Here is a 22,651-nt window from a genome sequence, read left to right as displayed (position 1 = left end):
TATGCATTGATTGAATCACGCGATCATATGAGGTAGGCTGTTTTTGGCATTTCGGGAGAAACATCGGACCAGGGAACATAACGGGGAACATAGGACCCTTTGGGAAAAGCGGGGAACATAGGACCCTTTTTCATAGAAAGGGTTCTATGTTCCCCGGTCCCACAAAAACGGGGAACATAGGACCCGGGGAACATAGGGATGACCCCGAAAGGAAGCAAGAGAAGCACACACCAAAAAAAAGCAAGAGGGGGGGAGAGTTGAGATTCAAGGGGCCCCATGCTTGTCTTTGCCTTGGGCCCGCAAATATCTGAGTCCGCCCCTGACCTGCCGTCACGTGACCGGGAGACGAGCCTTCCCAGACAGTCAGACATACTACAGCGCTGCTGGACTGGAAGTGAGACACACAGAGCAGAGGAGCTGCAGCATTAGCCTAGCCTAGATAGCACAACGCACACTAACTATTCACTAACTTAGTGCTGATAGAAAGGCTTCTGCTGTGAAGATGGTGGCTAAACAGAGGATCCGCATGGCCAACGAGAAACACAGCAAAAACATCACGCAGAGAGGCAACGTCGTCAAATCCACGGTATGAACAGCCCTCTGCGAACTCAGTTGACTCGACTTAACGTTAGCTTAGCTTCCAGCTGACAACCACAACATTAGGCTATTTATTATTGTTATATGGGTTAGATAGGCTATTCTATGCTCTACGCGGCTCTATTTACAAGACGAGGGTGTAATGATACTGACTGATAATGACACTTGTTTTTCTGAAACCTTCCTTATGTAACATTAACCTGTCAGCTGTTGCTGGCCTAACCTTAGGCTACTGAGTGGATACATAAATAAGTGCAGCAGTGTTGGACTTCACCTGCTACTAGAACATTGAACAATTGTCCTGTGTGAAACCTGGCTGTCACCCATAGGTGCTGATGTTTGTCATGTCTGAAACCTGTCACCCTGCCTGTGATGTGTTTTTCAGAGGGGTGCTCCTGATGAGAAGGTGTCAGTGGGACCCTGGCTGCTGGCTCTCTTCATATTTGTAGTCTGTGGTTCAGGTGAGTTCTGCCTGTCTGTCTGCCTCTGTCATGTCTCCACCATGAAGGGTCGGCTTTGTCTTTTTGAGATGTCCCCCTCCACAGCCATTTAGCTGGTAGGACTATGGGGCATTCCTTTAAAACTGGGAAATGGGAATGTGATGGTTCAAAGTTCATGAGCTCGAACGGTGACGTCACCAGTGCTTGTATTTTCTCTCCCAAACTCCAACCTCAGCAGCCCCAACCTCAAAAATCCAAGATGGCTGCTCCGCACATCAACAGTAGTTAAAATCGTAGTAAATACTGTTTATTAGCACTTCTGTCTTGTTTGTGTCTCATTAAATCAGCTGGACAAATAGCACTGTCTAACTTCTATCTGTGTGGACATGTTGCTGCAGCGTTTGTATGCGCAAAATGCTGCGAAAGGCCTTGTTATCAACTATTATTGCTAGATGGCTAGCCTGCCTAGCGACCGGATCTGACTCGTTTAAACGGATGTGACGCAATTCAACAGTGAACTTCCCAGCTCCCACTTTTCTGCAAATGGAACACTAACAAAATGGATGTGATGTCATTCAACCACCATATCTCAGTTTGTTTGCGATAAAGGAATGGGCCATATGTCGCGTTCCATTTGTTTTGGGATTTAGGAATCTCCCGGTTCAAAGGTCAGCGACCGACGTTGCCTGCCCTTGGGTTTCCTCCACTGATCTCGGGGAGCCTCACACCAGCCCCGACCTCAAAATCCAAAATGGCAGCTCAGTGCTTCAACAGTAGTGAAAGCTGTAGTACAGGGGTTTGAGAAAGTCTTTCAAAGTCTGAGAATGTGGGCCTCCCCTCAAACAAAGCCCCCCTCCCCTCAAACAAAGCCCCCCACCCCACCCCTACGTGCTTACCGTAGCTTCGCTAAATTCCTGGGTGCTATGGGATCATGATTATGATATTTGATCCCATAGACACTAGGACACATTGGTAACGTTAACGAGCAATCATTCGAGTATTTGTAATAAAATAAAATAAAATCCAAACCATACCAAATGTGTTTTTACCTTAATAAGACCTTTATTTATACAGCAGCAACTTATTGAATATTTCTCACAGCCTTGCATAGCATAGCCTACGCTATGAAACACATAAAAACGTAGAGGCATAACTTTTAGACATATGAACATTTGCCCAGAATCCCCACCGCGGCCGCTGCCTAGGTCCAACAGGGGCTCACTTACCGCAGATTGTTTACTTTTTCTGCTCACAGTGCATCGTGCAGCCGTCACAGCTCTAAAAGTTGATGCCGAGTCCAGTCTAGGTGAGACTAGGATCCGAATGAACATTGTTCAAGTGATTGTTGTTGTACGTGCGCCGCAACTCTTCCTCTTCCTCGCTGATCAGAATCAGAATCAGAATCACTTTTATTGCCACAGTATGCAAGTTACATACAAGGAATTTGTCTTAGTGTCTGTATGCAGCGTAGCGGTTACATCAATATACAGGGATAAGAAGTAGGAAGATAACTAGCGGCAATCGCAAGGTTGCAAGTGCAATCAAATCGAATCAGATCGAGTCAATATATACAATATGTACATGAGTGGTGAAGTGTTCTGTGGATGATAAATATGAATTTACATGAGATTTACATGAGATTTACAGACTGAGTTAAATATACGTTAAATAGGCAGTGGATTTACATTAATTTACAGTCAGAGTTAGATAAGAGTTTACATTGAATGTACATGAAATTTACAGGCTAAGTTAAATAGGCATTAATGTGCAGGGAATTTACATCAATTTACCAGTCCCAGTTAGACAGGCATTAAATTAGATACAGTATGAGTTCCAGTTTTATGATGGTGGGTTGCTCCAGGTTTGAGGAAGAGGAGCCAGCCAATTGATCCGAATGAACACTGTTCAAGTAGAGCATCTTATGACTTGTCTGAAAAGGGCTATAGTGATGTAGCCGAGTGTCCGGGTCCGCCTATTACTTACACTTTGTTAATAAAACAATAAACGAGAGAGTCAGGCTGTAACTTTATAACACGTTTCCACATTTATTCTCAGACAGCTAGCGCCTAGCGTTAGCACACTCGTCAACACCGGCTCTCGTCCACAACATAAGTCCCCGGCGCACTTCCTGTTCTATGGTAACTCTGAGGGGACATCCACAGAGCCTCGCATACACACTGAACAGTCTGTTACAGTGATATCATTGCGCCCTCTGGAGGATCATTGAAAAATGATTTGAAAACACTGTTCTACTGACAGAATGCACGTTGCTTTTTGTTTTGTTTTGATCGAATACATTTTCACATGCTCGAGTAAATCCTTAACGAGCGAATAATTGAGCTTCGATTAATTGTGTGCATCCCTAATAGACACTCAACAACTGTGCCATGGCAGCCTAATATTGCTGTTTGGTATACTCCTGACTGCATCAAAAGGTCTGTCTGAAAGCATTTACTTGTTTGTGACTCTGGGAAAGTGGGAAAACAGTAAAATTCCCCAAAAACTACTCTACCTCTGAACTATCTTGTTAACCATATGACACACATTTAGGCTATTCTATGTGATCTTTTGATAACTAATGGAATATTTCCCCTTCCATTCCAGTACACTGTTTATTAGCACATCTGTCTTATTCATCTCTCATTAAAGACAAGGGTCGGTCACGTGTCAGACTGAAAACAGATATTGCCTCAGATTAAAGAGGGTTGAGAGGCGGGCAATAGCATGTCAATGATTTGATTTGACAGTTCTGTGCACCGGAGTTGGCATGTTTCCACCCCCAAATCGAGCATGTTCTGGCGCTACGCGAGTGTGCTCCGGGAGAACCAGGCAGCTGGCTGCTTCCGTGTGGACTGGTGCGGACATGCCGAGGCAAGAGTGCTGCCTGCCGGCTTGGAGCGTCGAGTAGCCACCGTAAAGAGCCGTGATAAATACAATATTCCTGGAATGCGAGTTTAACGAACCAGTTACATGTCCTATGGATTCTACATCAAATGAAAACATTACCGTTTGCTTTATTTTGTATGTTACATATTGGCCAAGTTATTAGTTAGTTTATGGGCTAGAAACTCTGCCAGATTACAGGCACTAGGATACAGGCACTAGGTTCTCCTTGTACAACATCCGCAAAATCCATCCGTTTCTCACAAGGGAAGCGACACAACTCCTGGTCCAGGCACTTGTCATCTCTCGCCTGGACTACTGCAATGTTCTTCTGGCTGGGCTACCTGCTGTAGCCATCCGACCGCTTCAGCTCATTCAGAACGCTGCAGCCTGTCTGGTATTCAACCAACCCAAATTCTCTCATGTCACTCCCCTCTTCCGGGACCTTCACTGGCTTCCCATCTCGGCACGCATTCAATTCAAAACACTGGTTCTGGCCTACAGGGCAGTACACCAGACAGCCCCTTGGTACTCCCTCCCCCAGACCGTCCGAGACTCTCCCTCACTCCCCACTTTCAAAACCCGACTCAAAACCTACCTATTCTCCCAAGCCTACAACCTCCCCTACCCCTGACCACCTCCTCCAAACCATAGCTCCAAACCATCACCCTCCCCCCACCCCCCCCCCCCCCCTCTTCCTCCCTCCTGTTATCTTCCTCCCCTCTGCTTCTCCATACTACCTGCCCTGAACCGCCACTGTCATCTGTATCTGTTCCCTGTAACTGTTGCCTGTTACTTGTATCTGTTGCCTGTTTTGTTCCCTGTTGCTTGTCTCTTGTTCTCTGTTAAGCGTCTTTGGGTCTGGAAAAGCGCTATATAAAATAAATGAATTATTATTATTATTATTATTACTTACAATCTATGGTCAGGCTCCAAATCTCTCACCGTTCCCTCCGCTCCTCCACCAGTGCAGGACGCCTCGCCCCTCCTCCACTACGGGGGCTCAAAAGTCGCTCATCCCGTTCGCGACTCTTCCCGTCCCTGGCACCTCAATGGTGGAATGAGCTTCCACCTTCGGTCAGGACGGCCGAATCACTGCCGATCTTTCGGAAAAGACTAAAAACACACCTTTTTCAGGCTCCATCTGGGCCCTTCTTGATCTAACTTCTTTCTCTCTCTCTTAAAAAACAACAAAAACTAAACTAACCTAAGCTAAACTTTTACCACTATCCTTCAGAAGTTGAAGGTGTCATAGACTGTGTTACATAGTTGATTGCTCTATTGCTGACAAAAATGTGTTATTGTAAGTCGCTTTGGATAAAAGCGTCTGCCAAATGACGTAATGTAATGTACTAGGCGCCATTTGCCTGAAGAATTTTCTCCTCGAAATGAAGATAGATTGACAGCTGCCATGTCTTGATATGAGTGGTTGAAATTGGGTAGAAATGTGATATTACTAGCTGACGTCAGCAAACTATAGATTATTGTTATGAATGAAATCTTGAAAAATGAACGTTTGATGTGAAAAAGTGTGAAAAACTAAAGAAATTTGATTTTTGTGTTTTTTTTTTCATACATTATTAAATAGGTGCACTGAATACCCAGGTATGTGAACTAAAAAAAAAAAAAAATTGGGTTCAGCTCGTCTTTAAATCAGCTGTACTTACAGTAATTATGTCTAACTCCTATCATTGCTACAGTGTCTGTATGCGCAAAATACCATAATGCAATGTCAACTATTATTGGTAAAAATGGGCTAGCTTGGCTAGAGCTAACCCTGGCTGGCTTCCTGTCTATTTTACTGGAACGTGATCAACCCGTATGTGATGTCACTCAACTGGGATATTCCTACTTCCCAATACAAAAGGAATGCCCCATTACTGCCTATTGCCGCTGTCACAGGGGCTGTCTGTCACTGTGCTGTCGTCATTTCTCAGTGTTGGAAGCTGAGCAGCTAATGATTGTATCTCCAACATAGATGTGAAGATTTGACACATAATTAATATAGATACCGTATTTCCGCTATTAGTGGCCCCTATTCAATTACAGGCCTCTGCTCTAATATAGGACGGGGGCACGGCCTGCGCGGACAAATAAAGGCCCCTCCCTCAATACAGGCCGGGTCAAAAACAAAACAAAACGAAGGAGCAAAAACTACGGTGAATACGGTACTGTAAATTTCCCATAACACAACGCATCTACCGTGTGACGTAACCGGACGTAACGCAGAGACCAAACAAACCAGACGAAAGTTTGACGTTAAGTTTAAAGAGAGCGTTGTGCAATATGCAGCTGAACATTTGGTACAGTGTGATGTGGAATCAGCCCTTCAAGCAGAGCCTGCACGATGCCTACGACGAGTGGATAGCTGGGGACGCAGATAAGCAGTACACAGCTGGAGGTGGAAACCTAAAAGCGCCTGCTCGACGCCTGCTTGTGGACTGGGTGATCGCCGCCTGGGACAAGCTGGACAAGGATCTGATCAAAAAGTCCTTCCAAGTTTGTGGACAGTCTGTGAAAACTGACGGGAGTCAAGACAACCTCATCCACTGCTTCAAGCAGGGACAGCCCTGCGCCGCTGAGGCTCTCGCCCAGCTGCGTTAGCGGGACCAGGAGAACAGACAGGCAGCCGAGGATGAGGAAGATGAAGAGGAACTGGTCAACAATGAACTTGTTGTTCTGAATGATGAGGACGCGGAGGATACCGACATACTAGATGAGGAGGAGGAGGATACTGAGTGAGTGAGTGACCACCAATATTTATTTGCGTTGTTTGGTTTTATGCAATATTTTGCAATAAAAGTCATGAAAATAAAGGAGTATGTCCATGAGAGTTTAATATTAAGAAATAAAGGCCTCACTCGAATACAGGCCTCTGCTCTAATATAGGACGGGGGCTCTCTGCGGCTCAGTAAATAAAGGCCCCGGTTACTATTAGCGGAAATACGGTAATAAATAAGAGGGGGCATACACAGATTCATCTACATTAACTCACTGAGTGCCAATGACGTCTAAAGACGTCAATTGCGTTTTTTGACGGTGGGATCGTGGATCAAAGCCTGATGCATCTCCTGTAAAAGTATGGTGGATGTTGAATGTGTATAAGCTATTTTACGGACCCATTAGGTGCCGACAGTGCTCTCCAGATTAGAGAAAGGTGAGGAAAAAACAGAGAAGAAGTCATGGGGAAACGGAAACCGCATCGATATGCATGAAGCATAACGTTAGCTGTGCCTGTGAACAGCAGCCAATCTGCTGCCACAATTGAGCCCCTCCGTCTCCGCTGCGATAGCCCCTCCACATGATTAGTTGCCGACACCAGCGTCTTTCTGAAAAGTTACATTGTTCTCAGCTGGAAGCGCTGGGAGCCGGCGACAAAAACGGCGGAACGCTGTGAAAAAGCTGGGCGTAGCGCACTTTTCAGTGCAGAGCAAATGCAGCAGAGAGCCACCAGAGACACTCCCATGGAGGAGTGTGCAGTTGAGGGGGGTGGGGCACGCAGGGCAGCATACAACACCGACCCAGACAGCAGGAGGCTCGATGGACAGATTTACAAACACAAGCTAGAATATCTGATGGCCACCAGCAGTAAATCAAGACCAGCAAGAAGGTGTAGGGTCTGCGCACGCAGGGGCCAGCGCTGCTGGTTGCAGCTAAAAAATATTATTTTGCCAAACAAAATTCCTTTGTTTTCGCTGTTTTATTGAAGGAAATTATTTTTGAGGTGTCACTACATCAGAAAATATTAGCTTCAGAGTCAGTGATGTGCTTGAAATGCTTCATTTCAGAAAAAGGCTGATTATCTCAGCTTCTAGTTTGAAACGTCTGTTTTAGGTGAAAACAACCTACAGTATCTTCTCCGGCTGATAACTAAAGAACGGAAAATGATATCAATAAACTTTTTTTTGCTGATGATATAGTAGAGTCTCATCGTTCTTTGGGCGTGTTCGGTGTTTACATAGTAATATCACACAATATTCTGTGGGCCTCGAGAAATCACTGAAAACGCTCTGAAAAGGCTGGCACTGGGAGCAGCCGTTTTCCAAAAGTGGCTGGCACTCAATGAGTTAACTAAAGTGAAATCAAGTGTATTTGTTTAATCCTTAATGACAGTTACTGTCTCAAATGGCTTCATAATGCCTATGTTACCCAGCAAGCATGGACGGACCTGGACGAATCGAGAGAGCCCAATCGGGGCCAGCTCAAGTCATATCATGACGAGTCAGATCTGGCCCAGATTATCACTGTATAATCACTATCCAACTAATTTCACTCACCGGTCACCACTGAAATATCCATGAGGATAACTAAATGGTTGCAATCAATCACGTATTTCTCAGCCTGGGCTATTTATTTATCCAAAATCCGAGTGATCAGCACTTGCATGTGGACAATCTGCGCTGATTAACAAACTGTTTATTCGTGGAGGTGGGACTACGAGGAGATGAATTGCGGGGAATCCTGCAATTGTCTGCAATGTGTTTCGGGGTTCTTCTTACACAGATTGTAGACGGTTACACTGTGATGTCCCATCCACAAAGACTTGATGCCAACGTTTTAAATATAAAACAAGTTTCTGCCATAATCCTACGGTATAGGCTATATTCGTGTCTCGTATAGCCTGCATGTGCAGCAGCACTGGGTAAACAAACATTATAGGCTGGTGGTGACAGTTGTCAATTTTGAGGGAACCCTCAATGATTCTTCGAGATTAAGGTTTGAATTAAATTAGCATTCGTTTTTATTAAAACTGTCCCAACTCCATGGATGTTATACCGGTATAAAAAGAACGAGGGGTCCATGTTTTGAAACGGTAGGCTATATTACTCCAACGTACAGCAGATTATTTCAGCGAACAGATAGCGTAGTGGTAGTGGTAGAATAGCCGTCCTGTAAATTGTAGATCCTGAGTTCAAATCCCACACAGGGCAGTATTATATTTTTTGAAAATCTAGCATAAATTGTTAATCTGGACATAATTATAGCTTTATGTATAAAGCTGCTGAATATACACTGTGTACATAGCAGAATAACGGAACATGCCCATTCATGGTAACGGTCATATTTCGACATCAGCTTGACGTTCCCGCGTAGACGTCTAAATCATCCCCAAACCGGCTGTGATTTGGCCACGTCCTGGACATCACTGAAAGACGTCATCACAACGTTATCTATCATGACGTAACTTTGCTTGCTGGGTATGGAACAACATGAAAATAGCCCCCCCCCGCACACACACATTGAGAACCAGGAAAACAGCCACACAAACCTAACTAAAGGGTCATAGGTCATACACCACTTGCACTACATAACTATTATAATAAAATGATAATTGTCTCCATTTCAAAGTGCCTGGTTGGTAGGCTTCATCAGCATTTAGTAGCATGTGGCTGGTGTTAACGTCCCACCCTGCCATTAGTCTGTGGAAGACTGTCACTAACGTCAGATTAAGAACAGAAAAAAAGCCAAACATTTAAAAATCTGTTTCTGTTTTTGAATAATAAAATTGTGATTGAACTGTGAGAGGGGATGTTTGTGTGGTACATACATCAGGTGGTTCCATTCACATGGCTGTGCAGCTTATCACTGTCACCTTGGTTGGACAGAATAGTATACTCCCTCCCTACAACCTTTACTCAAGGATACCAACCACACAACCCCACGTTACTATTACATTACCTAAACCCTGACCTCATAGGCAAGGCCAAATATACAAGAACATATTTAGATACACAACAAACATAATGGCAAAAAAAATAATCAATTGGAGCTATTGCAAAAACAGTTGGCCTTTCCTCCATTAGTGACAAAAGGGTTTTCCTGGAAGTGAAACATACAATATGTCTCCAGCTATTTTAAGGTGGTCGAGGAATACAGTAGTACTGAGGGAAACCTCATGAACAGGTCATCATGTAACGGTAAAAAAAAGTGTTATTGTGTAAAGAAATACAATGGAATTGCTAATTTATCATGTATCTCATAATACATAGAATACATGATATTGAATGAATCATTCAATGATGATCTGAACAGTTTTTTCTTAACAGTTATATTCCTTGACCATAAAGTAGGTGTGTAGACATTTTTTCAGTCTTATGATAGTGGTCATTTCTGCAAATAAACAGAAAACCCATTTGCTGGTAATGGAAATGTAAAACAATAAGAAAATAAAACTATGGCCACAGCTGATCAACATGGTTGACTCCAGACCAGCGCTGGAAATGGTTCAGGGCTTCATGACATGGGCCCGTATGGCCTGACAGGCGCGTTTGACCTGACATGACCCCGTTTGGCCTGACATCGGACCGTTTGGCCTGACATGAGCCCGTTTGGCCTGACATGAGCCCGTTTGGCCTGACATGGGACTGTTTGGCCTGACATTCAGATTCAGATTCAGATTCAGATTCATTTATTAAGGACTGCACAACAAGTCGGCAGAATTTGCTTTCGGTACAGCAATTGTTAAGCACATGAATATGTGTCAGCATGAGACATTACAGTACATAGACAGACATATGACAACATAAATACAGAACATTCAAACATATACATTGCTGGAGAGGTATGCAGTGAGGTGAGTGGAGTTCAGAAACCTGATGGCAGTGGGAAAAAAACAGTTTTTGAATCGTGTTGTTTTGGTGGAGAGTGATCTGAAGCGCCGTCCAGAGGGCAACAGTTGGAACAGGTGATTGGCTGGGTGAGATGGGTCAGAAACTATTTTTTGTGCTCGTGTGATTGTCCGTTTGTGGTAGAGAGTGTCCAGTGATGGGAGTGGGGTACCTATAATTTTTGAAGCTTTTTTTATTATTCGTTGGAGTTTGTTGCGTGAGTTACTGTCCAGGTTGCCGTACCAAATGGTTATGGATGAGGTGAGGATGCTTTCTAGTATGGCTGTATAGAACTGGAGGAGCAGCCCGTTTGGCCTGACATGACCCCGTTTGGCCTGACATGACCCCGTTTGGCCTGACATGACCCCGTTTGGCCTGACATGACCCCGTTTGGCCTGACATGACCCCGTTTGGCCTGACATCGGACCGTTTGGCCTGACATGACCCCGTTTGGCCTGACATGACCCCGTTTGGCCTGACATGACCCCGTTTGGCCTGACATGACCCCGTTTGGCCTGACATGACCCCGTTTGGCCTGACATGACCCCGTTTGGCCTGACATGACCCCGTTTGGCCTGACATGACCCCGTTTGGCCTGACATGACCCCGTTTGGCCTGACATCGGACCGTTTGGCCTGACATGAGCCCGTTTGGCTTGACATGGAACCGTTTGGCCTGACATGGGCCCGTTTGGCCTGACATAGGCCCGTTTGGCCTGACATAGGCCCGTTTGGCCTGACCTGGGCCCGTTTGGCCTGACATAGGCCCGTTTGGCCTGACATAGGCCCGTTTGGCCTGACATGAGCCCGTTTGGCCTGACATGACCCCGTTTGGCCTGACATCGGACCGTTTGGCCTGACATGAGCCCGTTTGGCCTGACCTAGGCCCGTTTGGCCTGACCTAGGCCCGTTTGGCCTGACATGTCAGGGACATGGGCCAATTGTCAAAGTGGGGACCAGCCAAAATGCTCCAGAGCCTAAGCACTTATCCTCTAATGTACCGTACTAATGACACTCTGAGTTTGTGACTTGGTTTTTATCTGCCAAAACACACGTGCATGTTCTGCCTGTGTGTTTGCTTTTCCCCAAAGTGCTCAGCTCAGTGTGGGTAAACACAGGTTATGAATACGTGTGAGTAGGTCTGTGCCAGATGGACAAAAAAGTCATATGGGTATTTTCAGAATGAATGGCAATATACAATATCATTTATATCTCTGTATTTTCTACAAAGTGGGCTAAATGTTCAGTAAGTCTAAACCACATGTGAGATGTCAGAAGCACTTTTATTAAAACAAGACTGTACCAAATACCTCAATATCGATATATTGCAACATATTATATGGGATCACTATTGGTGCTTTCACAAAATATTGACACAATGAGATTTTTGATAAATAATCATGAGTAAAGTGGATATAATGACTAAGTGGGTAAAGGCAAATAATAGAACAGCTAGAACAGTCACAGTGAGGATGTACTGCAGCTTGGGACATTGAAAGGTTGCTTTTTGCTTTGAGTGAGATTTGAGTTTGTCTTCCATCTTGGGTCAGATCAGCTTGACTTTATTTGTTGTGTGGTCGACTTTGACATAGCACGTTACCCAGCCTCCTGCTCCTCCAGCGCTCCCCTGTGACCACTGCACAAGGCTCTTTTTTCTTTCTTTTTTTATGTAACCTTTATTTAACCAGGTAAGTCATTCAGAACAAATTCTTATTTACAATGGCGACCTGGCAGAAGGCACAGCCTTTTGAGGGGTAGGGGGTAAAATAAATACAAAGTTAGAACAAGTTAAAACACAGTTAAAACATGGCAAGACAGAGAGAGCAAATATATATATAAAAAAACAAAAAACAAACAACAACAAACAAACAAACAGCCAGAGCAGACAGGCAGGGGATAAGTACTAGTTCAGGAAGCAGTTGCACGTGTCAGTGAAAATGTCCATGATAGAGTCCTTGAAATCAGACTCGGAGATGAAATTGACCAGTTTTAGTCTTTTTTTGTAAGTCATTCCAGTCTGCAGGGATTAAAGTTCTCAGTCACTATGACGGATTTCAGTCAATTGGAGTCAGATATAAAATGTGAAAAGTATGTCTTATGTTGGAACCTGTAGCACAGAGGTTCTCAAATGTTTTTTAGCCAAGGACCCCTTATAAGATATAAAATATACCGGGGACCCCCTCATTCTGATTTGTGATTTTGGGCTAAGCTTAATTGTTGCCACGGTAACGTGCTTGACTTTTAATTTGATAGGTTTGTTATTAGAATGTAATCCATGAACCATTTTAGGTTTAAAGCATAAACTATTTTCGTTGAACTATGAAGATTTTGCAAAAATAAATAAATATATATATATATATATATATTTTTAAAATTACATTACATTTACATTACGTCATTTAGCAGATGCTTTTGTTTTGTCCAAAGCGACTTACAATATCACAATTTGTCAACAGTACAGAAAACCACTATGCAACACAATCAATGACAGCCAAGATATTTTGAAAGACTAGCACCATGTAGGAAGTAGTTTGAGAAGGAATAAGTAACATGTAGCATTTTCTTTTATTTATTAAAAAAAAAAAATCTGCGGACCCCCATTTGAGAACCACTGCTGTAGCATACTGATTCAGCCTGGAACACAATCCATGCATCATTACTGGGTGTTTTGGAACTTTAGAGTGAAATGAGTGTAATATGTACACACTGTCCACCTTTTTTACATGAAAACCTATGGGAAATGACGCAAAGCATCGGCAAAAAAGCAAACACTTTAAAAAGCCCGAAATAGCTAAAATAGGCTTGGAAATATTTTCAGTCAGAAGATTTTTTTTTGCTTTAATCCCTGAGTCTGTGGGCACGGCAGAATGAAGTGACAAATGATTTTCAACAGGATGAGGTTAGCAGAACGGGTGTTGTAGGCAGGAGGTGCAATTTGCAGCAAACTACACAGGTAGGGGGGACAGACCAAGGAGAGTTTTGTAGATTAGCATGAACCAGTGTATTTCACGACAGGTGTGTAAGGAGGGCCAGTTTACAGAGGAATATAAAGTGCAGTGGTGAGTTCTGAAAGGGGCATTAGTAGCGAAACGGATGGCAGAGTGATAGATAACATCTAGTTTCTGCAGAGTAGTTTTGCAGGCAGATCTGAAAAAGGTGTCACCATAGTCTAACATGGGAAGAACTGTCATTTTAACCAGGGTGAGTCTAGCAGAGAGAGTAAATGAAGAGCGCATTATATAGAGAAAGCAATTTTTTTATTTGACCTTGGCTTGCAACTTGTTAATATGATGAGAAAACGACAGTGTTGTCCAGCCATATGCCCAGGTATTTATATTCAGAGACCTGCTCTAGGATCGCTCCATTGAGGGTACTAATCTGAGGAGGTGAAATGTGAGCCCTTTGTACCGAACCACATGACCTTGGTCTTAGAGGTGTTCAACATAAGGTGTAGAGAGGAAAAGACCTGTTGGATGCTGTTGAAACAAGACTGAAGTAGCATGACTACAGCATCTGGGGAGGAGCCAGAGGCATACAGAATAGTGTCGTCAGCATAAAGATGAATGAGTGAGTCACCAACAAAGACAGCTAGATCGTTTACAGCAGGGGTGCCCAATACGTCGATCGCGATCGACCGGTCGATCGCGAAGGTAGTGTGGTAGATCGCATGGCATTGAGGTTTTTTTTTTTTTTTATAATAAAATAAAATATAATGGAAGTACATGCAGTTGTTTATTTTAATTATGGATCATAATACAATGCAATTGTATTGTAAAGTGAGAAAAAATAAATCATGTATTGGGGGAAAAAGTGATGCATCGATTTAAGATGCATCGATAATCGTAATCGAATCGAATCGTAGCCCTCTGAATCGTAATCGAATCGAATCATGTGGCCAGTGAAGATTCACAGCCCTAATGTCAAGTGGTTGTGGGACAACGAGAAAGTGTTGTGAGGTTAGTTACTGCAGGCTGGAAACGATGTGTGTGCGTTTGCGATGTTGAAACTGGACTGGTAGATCTCGGGAGGCTGGCTACTTGAAAAGTAGATCTTGGGTCAAAAAAGTTTGGGCACCCCTGGTTTACAGTATATAAACAGAAAATAATGTTGGACTTAATATTGAGCCCTGAGGCACACCCTTAGTGACAGGGAGGGGCTGTGACAGGAGTTGTTCAGAGCAGACACATTGCTGTCTGCCTACTGTCCTATCTGAATAAAGGCAAAAATGCCCCAAAAATTATAAATACAGTATATATTAGGGCTGTCAAGTTAACGCGATAATAACGCGTTAACGCAAATTCCTTTTAATGCCACTATTTTTTTTTATGCGCGATTAACGCATGCACTTTCTGTGATGTTTGAGCCTTGGTCCGACCCGTAGTTTATGAAATCAGGAAGCAGTAACGTTGATAGCAAGCAGAAATAAACCTCCGTGAGCAGAAAAGGAGGAAGAAAATTGTTATAATGGCAAGTTCAGCTTAAAATTGAGAAGATGTCCAGCATTTTGGGTGAGGGAGAGAAAGAGAGAGCGCGTCAGCGCGATCAGACCGTTGCAGGGAGAGAGAGAGACACACACATGACACAGACACACACACACAGACGGAGAGCGGGGGGCGGAGAGAGGGAGAGACTAGAGAGAGAGGCAGACAGTGAGAAAGACGGGAGGGCGATCAGACCAGAGTCAGAGAGAGACCAACGGAGAGCGGGAGAGAGAGACCGAGAGAGAAAGCGAGAGAGGAAGAGAGCTGGCACACAGCTGCTCCTGGATAGCAGGTTAATTTCACACAGAGTATCCTGAGAGATTTGTATTCCCACTAACTAGTAGCAATAACAATATACCAATGGCCAAATACTTACCCATACTAATGATAATAGCTACTACCCATATTAATACAACAGTGCATCTTTGCACAAAGCTCCCACGTTTAAGGTACCTCGGTTTAAGGTAGATTTAGAACAGATAAAAAATTGTGCGATTAATTTGCAATTAATCACGATTAACTATGGACAATCATGCGATTAATCGCGATTAAATATTTTAATCGATTGACAGCCCTAATATATATACTGTATATATATATATATATATATATATATATATATATATATATATAGCTGCTCGATGACGATGCTACGCCATGTGCTGCTTTGCCGGTGTTATGTTAATCTTCTGATAACCATCGTCAATTCATCCCTATTTCGCCATCCTAGGAGAATACCTTGGATGGCGAAACACAACCAAAGATGGTGACCCGCCCTACTCTGCCTGTGATTGGCTAATAAGTTGCCCTCCTTAGTTGGGATTGGTCAGGTCATTCCGTAATAACAGAATTAAAGAGACAGTACAACAGTACAACGTCTCATGGAAATAATAAATAAATAACAGCTTTTCGTCAGGGCGGGCACAGCTGATTCAGTGGGCAGGCCCGGCCCCTCAAAGCCCGCCCTTGGTTACGGGTCTGAATCCAGAGCAGGCAGACTCTTAGATGTTCATTCTTTGTTCTCACGGGCAGTTCAAAACCAGTATGTCTCATGTGAAGTGCGATGCGATCCTGACCTGTCTATTAAAGCGCCACACGGGCAAACACACTCAAATCCAGACTGAGGGCACACTCAAACATTCACTGCCCCACGGCATGTGAAGTTTGCATTGCGAACGATCGATAGACAGACAGACAGACAGACAGGCAGGCAGGCAGGCAGGCAGACAGACAGACAGACAGACAGACAGACAGACAGATAGATAGGGAGCTCACTTCTCTCAAGAGAAAAGGTGGAGTGGCAGAGTGTTAAAATGTGAAATGGAGTTGTTTCCAGTCTGAAACGTCTCTGACCCACACGCCACTTGGGTTCCGTTGGGTATATGGATAGTGTCAGACACAGTTGGACACAGTCTAGGACATTTTTTGGTGTGTAGTGCACATCTCTCTATCCTGTCTCCTAACATTATTATGTTTCTCTACACAGCAATCTTCCAGATCATCCAGAGTATCCGGATGGGCAAGTAGGATGAAGGCCATCCATTCCACTGAGTCTCTGTTCATTCCTGTCTGTCTGACCCATGCTGAATCTCCTCCCTCCTGGACCAAGATGCCACCTTCCCAACTCCACATTCTGGGCCAAGGACACCCAGCCACTGGCTTGCACTTTTAATCTCGCCCCCCCTGCTGTGACCTTCCTCTTATTCTTTCTATGGTATCTTGTTTTTCTTTTTTAAACAAATTCTTTAACTTCCAGGCTATTCCTACTCTGTGCCTTAAATGATCCAGGTAATGTCTCATCCCAGCACTAAAGACCAAGCCATACACACTGCATTCCAATAACTGTTCTATCCACCTTTAGGTCAGCCATCATTCCTTGTTTTTTGTTTTTGCTTTTTGTGCCTTACTTTTATTTAGTTGCAGTCTTCTTAAGTACCATTACATTTGCCATAGCTTTCCAATTTCCTCATTTTCCATGAGATTGATTCAATGTAGATTTTTTATTTTTTGTTTGTTTTTGCCAAGAAGCCAAACCAAAAGCCTTTAGTGATAATTTGACAAAAATGTGGTTTAGAAACAACACAGCTGTCTTGTGCCACAATTGTTATGCCAAGATAATGAGGCAAAAGCTGAGCATATTGGAATGTTGTAGGAATGATTATTTATTAATTTTGTGGTTGTTTAATTACGTACTGTCAATCTGTTTTTTTTATTTTATGGCAGATCTTACTGATTCTTGTGACTGTCAATAAACATTGGGGTCCATGCTGTGTAGGAAATGTATTCAATAGATCATATGTGATCATGGTTAAGAAATTATGTCAAGTCGCTTAAATTGCAAGCCAGGGTGAGTTGTGATATGTGAATAACAGCCACTTGTTGTGCCCTCGCCCTGTTTTAGTCTTACTCAGAGGACGCATGCCTATTTTTCTTGATTTAAACATCAAAACACAAGCTAATGACTTAGTGTAATCTATCAATGTATTCTCATGAAACGTTTGTATGATATCTACGAAAAGTGTTTTTCATGCATAATCCTACCAACATGAGCGATCAGTGCACCTTTAGAAAATGTTGAATTATGTGCCAAAAGGTGGCTGTTTCAGTTTTGGTTAGGCAAGTGAAACAACTTTGTTAGGGTTTGGTCATGTTTACATAAGAAACAGGTTTGCTAAGAATTTCAATGTGGCTCACGGTTTAAAAGTAATTTGAACAGGCTGGGAATTGAACCCCAGTCGAAGGCAAATGTATGCGCCCGTCCGCCACCCCGGCCACGATGCCCTTATAATACTGGCCACATTTTATTTCAGGCACCTAGTGGTGCAATACCCTGCTGGGGTACTGCACCTTCATACATCGTTATGGGGTATACGAATTACAGTGCATTGCTTGTCGTAGAAGTACGAACAGTGAATGAGAACAGCCTGAATCTATGTACAAAATCTGCAGGAAATGCAATGGAAACAAATAAAAAAAATTCTTTCAGTAACTGGTGAAGATATCTGTAGGTTGGGAAAACTGAACAATAGACTACAGTGCAGTGCAAGCAGGTCTCTTCACCAATACACAAGATATGTTATTGTCCCCCTGCACACAAATGTAAGATGTAACAAGTATAAACAAGTATTGTACGGTCCTATATACAGTCAATAGTCTTGCCTCCCGTACAACGCTGCCCCCCGTTGTAATATATTGTAGCCGGCAGGTCTACACAAAGACACCTGGCACCAACAGGCTATTTGTGTCCCTAAATATTGCATCATTTTCAATACAGAGGGTTTTTTGTCATGCCAGAGCCTGTAATTCCTGTTGTTGGGTGTGTAATTCCGGATTTACACCCGTAGGCCGTAGCCACATCAGAGAGAGAGACATTGTACCCCTTAAGTACCCTGTAAGTACATATTTGGTCCACTGACTACAGAGAAAAACACCTTGTACCCTGTAAGTAGAGGGTACAACACCTTGTACCCTGTAAGTACATAATTTGGTCCATCCAAGATGGCAATGGCCAAAATGCCATATGTGAGGCGTCAAAAGACCAATGGGTCGCCCCCTGTAGGCCATTCAAAAGAATGCAGGTTTAAGTGCACTTCTGCATTGGCTTCAATTTTGACAGAGCTACCCCCTTATATGTAACACATGTACAGTATGTGTGATGAATGGTTTACACCAGTGATACTCAACTTGCGGCCCGCGGGCACCCCCTGTGTGGCCCGCGATGGAATTGATTTTTTTTTCTCTTTTTTTTAACAGTGCACCTGAACGCAACAAGCAAGATACCCGCTGAATAAGTGTCCAAATGTTCATGTCATTCTGACCAATACTCCACTTCTGTTATAACATTTCAGTCTGGAATATGGAATATCTTTCAATCTATAATTTAGCTCGCTACACAGGCACTAATGTATGTACTTAACCTAACCAACTTACCCTAACTAACTATCTGGTGTGCACAACATTGTCAGACTAAACTCCGGCTGACACCTCAAAAACCTACAATCCGCTACAGAAAAATGTATATTGTTTGTTTATTAACTGGCCCCTGGCCTTCTATCATTTCACGAAAGTGGCCCGGGCAAAGCAAGTTGAGTATCCCTGGTTTACACTTTAGATTAGGGGATGCAGAAAGCCTTGTAAATTAATTGTAAATGATTTACATATCATTAAACAGGTGAGGAACACTTCATTTACTAAAAGTGTATAGATGACTTACAACGCATTTGTGATATGTTAACATAGCATTTATTAATCATTTACAAATGCATATTCATGTTTTGTAAGTGATTAGTTAATCATTAACTAAAGGCTTATGACTTATGAAGGTGTTTTGGTAACACTTTATAATAACGTTATTATAAAGTGTTACCAAAACACCTTGTACCATGTAAGTACGGGGTAAAACACCTTGTAACCCATAAGTACCCTGTAAGTACATATTTGGTCCACTACAGGGAAAAACACCTTTTACGGGGTACAACACTGTTACCCTGTACTTACAGAGTTATTTGCGGGCAGGATTCTAACGCATTACCAAAAACACTAAGAGTATGAACAGCATGCCCATAGCTACCATTGAGGACACCGAGGTGTCGGTATTTTCTATTAAAAAAAAATATATATATTTAAAGCCCTCATAAATTAACATGATATATGACAGTTGATCAGAATTGCAACAATTTGCTTCCTCTCTGTGTGCTATATAGAAGGAAAAGACATAACTCACCACAACGTTCACATTTTGCATTGGGGCTAGATAGGGGCTAGACTTTGGGGACAGTTCTATTGAAGTGAATGGGTAAGTAACTTACCTGTAAGTGATGTTTGTGTAGATGGGCCATTGTATTTAATTGAGCAGTATTCTGCCATATGTGACCTGTATGCAGATTATATATTATATGGGGAGACATACATTTTTTGTATCATTGTAAAGCAACAGCACAGTAAAGAGGATATTAATCTAACATGATGTCTGTAGTTCTTTATAGATCTAGCCTCTTAATTTTGCTCTCAAAGTGCACCAGATTGAAGCATTTTACTTTAAAATGGACAAAAAAATACCTGGGGGGCCACAGCCCCCCCTGGACCCCCCACGCCTTGCTAAAACGACCTTGGGATTTCCCAAACCCTGGCTAGGGGCCTGATTAACAGTAAACCAATTAGGCTACCTATCTACGGGTTTCGCATAAAATAAATTCTGTAACAGCTGCACATTGCTATTGTCAATATAAACAGTGTCAACAAAGTGTCCGGTATTGGGAGAAAGAAAATCTCTTGAGTCCACAGACTAGAGCTAACTGGTGTTATGGAGTAGGCTGACATCACGTGGCTGCAACCCGTAACTACCACCAATAGCCTACCAGAAAAACAAAAGGTAGAAAATGAAGGCTGTTCATATAGCCTCACTAGGAATTTACCAATGAAAGAATAACTTTCCAAACGAAAACGGAGTCCTGCTAGCCCTTTGGCCATTTTTTTTTTTTTTTTTTTTTTTTTTTTTTTTTTTTTTTACAATTTGAACAGCAGGGTGAGTTAAAAAAAAACAACAACATTGCATTAATCACTAGAATGTTGTGAATAAAGTGCATCTGATCATCTCAAAGTAAACAGTCTGCATAATGCTGGGTACCACTAGGCTCTCTCTGGTGAGCCTTGTGACGCGAGGTTAGTTACAACATTACAACACAGTAGGTGGCGGTAATGCAACATTTAAGGATGCCAACCGCCATAAAACACCACAGAAGACAGTCACTGTACAGGACGTTGCGTCAGATCTGTCAGTCAGACAGAGGGTTAGCATGAACACAACAGATTAGCATCTGTAGCTTCTTCCTCATCTAAACACGGAGTTAGTTTGTCCTCTGCATCAGTAGAGCGGCAGGTGTGACTGTGATCAGGTGAGTGTTTGGTGTCATGGTGTTTCCTGCTGTGCCAAGCTAAACCTCTTGATTCAGCTTAGCGACCAAGCTATTTTCCTGGGGTCGCTAATTAGCAAGCTAACATTAGCTACCGTCTTACAAAACAAAAACAACCACATATTGGACTGAGCTAGCCAGTGTTCACGTTACTTGGGATTTGTCAGCCTGCCCAGCCCAGCAACAACGCCCGGGTCCACATACCGCTGAGTCTGATTAACGTTAATGTGTATCCATGGGTGGACAACACTGTACCGTTAGCTGCTGATAGCATCAGACCCAAGTTAGCAAACAAGCCAGTTGTAGTCAGGCTGGCTAAATCGAGTATAAGCTTGATAGTTTAAAAAAAAAAATTACACGGTGATCAGGAGCAGTTAGCACACATTAAAATGTGATATAACTATAACTCAATAACTGTTGTGTTACTCCAGTGGTTTGCAGTCAAGCAGCAGTACAGAATCTGTCAGCTGATCCCTGCAGGGATGCAAAGTAATCACCTTTTTCATCCCAAAATAGGGCACTTAAGTCTGTGATTTTGTGTCTGCCCTGGTATCTGTCACCTTTTTCACTATCCTAGCCCCATAATGTTCCACTGTATCTCAGTTTCTCTCTGAAACAGCATCACATAACGTCCCATAACGAAATTGGGGGGTTAAAGTCGAGCTGAACTGAATGCCTTTTCTTTTCTTTTAGTTCAAATACCTGGGTATGCAGTGCACCTATTTAATAATGTATGAAAATCACAAAAGTCTAATTTCTTTTGTTTTTCACACTTTTTCACATCAAAAGTTAATTTTTCAAGATTTCATTGATAACAGTAATGTGCAGTTTGCTGACGTCACCTAGTACTATCAAATTTCTACCCCATTTTAACCAATCATATCACGACATGCAGCTGTCAATCAAATCTTCATTTCAGGATAATTTTCTCTTCCAAATGAAGTAGAACATGGCGCCTAGTGCCTGTCATCTGGCAGAATTCCTATCCCATAAACTAACTACTAACTTGGCCAATTGTTAGAAACATGAACACAAAACAAAAACTATAATCTCTAAGAATGCAAAGAAATGTAACTGGCTCGTTAAAACGTGCATTCCAGCGATATCGTATTTACAGAAATAGCGTAAAAGGCGCGCGTTTGAGAGCGTGCTTGTCAGGGGTCTGCCCTCGGAGATTCCAGGCGGGCGGGCAGCACCCATTCATCGGATTGTCCGCTCCCTCCGCACGAAGCAGCTGGCTGCCTGGTACTCCGCGGATCCCACTCGCGTAGCACGACAACACGCTGAATCCCACTCGATTTGGGGGTGGAACACGCCATGATTGACCAATGCCAAAGCCAGTCGACAGAATTGTCAAATCAAATCATCGACATGATACTATGACCCGCCTCTCAATTTGTCATCTCAGACAAATTATGTTTTCAGTCTGAAACGGACTGCGACGCACGTGACGATACGGGTTCAGTTCGACTTTAAGTGTTTAAAACGCTATCCTACCCGCCCCCGACGTCCGATCGCAGATCCGAAGATAGAATAATCTCCCTACGGAAGCCAGTAGTATAGGCAGGGGTGTTAAAATGATATTCCTGCTAGGGATGTCGACGGTTAACCGTTAACCGGTTAACCGCCGAGAACGTCTTTGGTCGGTTAAGCATGTCGGTTAAACGGTCAATTTCCATGTTAATTTGCATATAACAGTGTTGCCAATGTGGCGATCCCCCCCCCCCTCCT

The 22,651-nt window shown here is 43.1% G+C and overlaps 2 protein-coding genes across 3 annotated transcripts in view; both read left to right on the top strand.

Moving 5' to 3' along the window:
- The first annotated feature begins 376 nt into the window (after positions 1-376).
- Positions 377-17,278, top strand: LOC310791890 (stress-associated endoplasmic reticulum protein 1). The gene is made up of 3 exons (XM_083653568.1): positions 377-586; positions 983-1,058; positions 16,495-17,278. The coding sequence occupies exons 1-3, from the start codon at positions 503-505 to the stop codon at positions 16,533-16,535; spliced, it is 201 nt and encodes a 66-aa protein (XP_083509694.1). The 5' UTR covers positions 377-502; the 3' UTR covers positions 16,536-17,278.
- A 3,502-nt stretch (positions 17,279-20,780) lies between these two features.
- Positions 20,781-22,651, top strand: part of LOC310791722 (dnaJ homolog subfamily B member 6-like) — a 73,705-nt gene continuing 71,834 nt past the window's right edge. For both annotated transcript variants that reach the window (XM_083653376.1, XM_083653377.1), the window contains exon 1: positions 20,781-20,902. The gene's annotated coding sequence lies outside the window, so the exon portion shown is untranslated. The remainder of the gene's footprint in view (positions 20,903-22,651) is intronic.

Source organism: Poromitra crassiceps, assembly GCF_964638095.1.
Source record: "Poromitra crassiceps genome assembly, chromosome: 17".
Taxonomy (NCBI): Eukaryota; Metazoa; Chordata; class Actinopteri; order Beryciformes; family Melamphaidae; genus Poromitra; species Poromitra crassiceps.
The sequence above is the reverse complement of the archived record's forward strand: the minus strand, read 5'-3'. Positions and strand labels throughout refer to the sequence as shown.

Coding starts and splice junctions, on each gene's coding strand:
- LOC310791890 (XM_083653568.1), top strand. CDS start 503: ATGGTGGCTAAACAGAGGATCCGCATGGCCAACGAGAAACACAGCAAA. Junction 587..982: donor GCAACGTCGTCAAATCCACG/GTATGAACAGCC, acceptor TGTGTTTTTCAG/AGGGGTGCTCCTGATGAGAA. Junction 1,059..16,494: donor ATTTGTAGTCTGTGGTTCAG/GTGAGTTCTGCC, acceptor TTCTCTACACAG/CAATCTTCCAGATCATCCAG.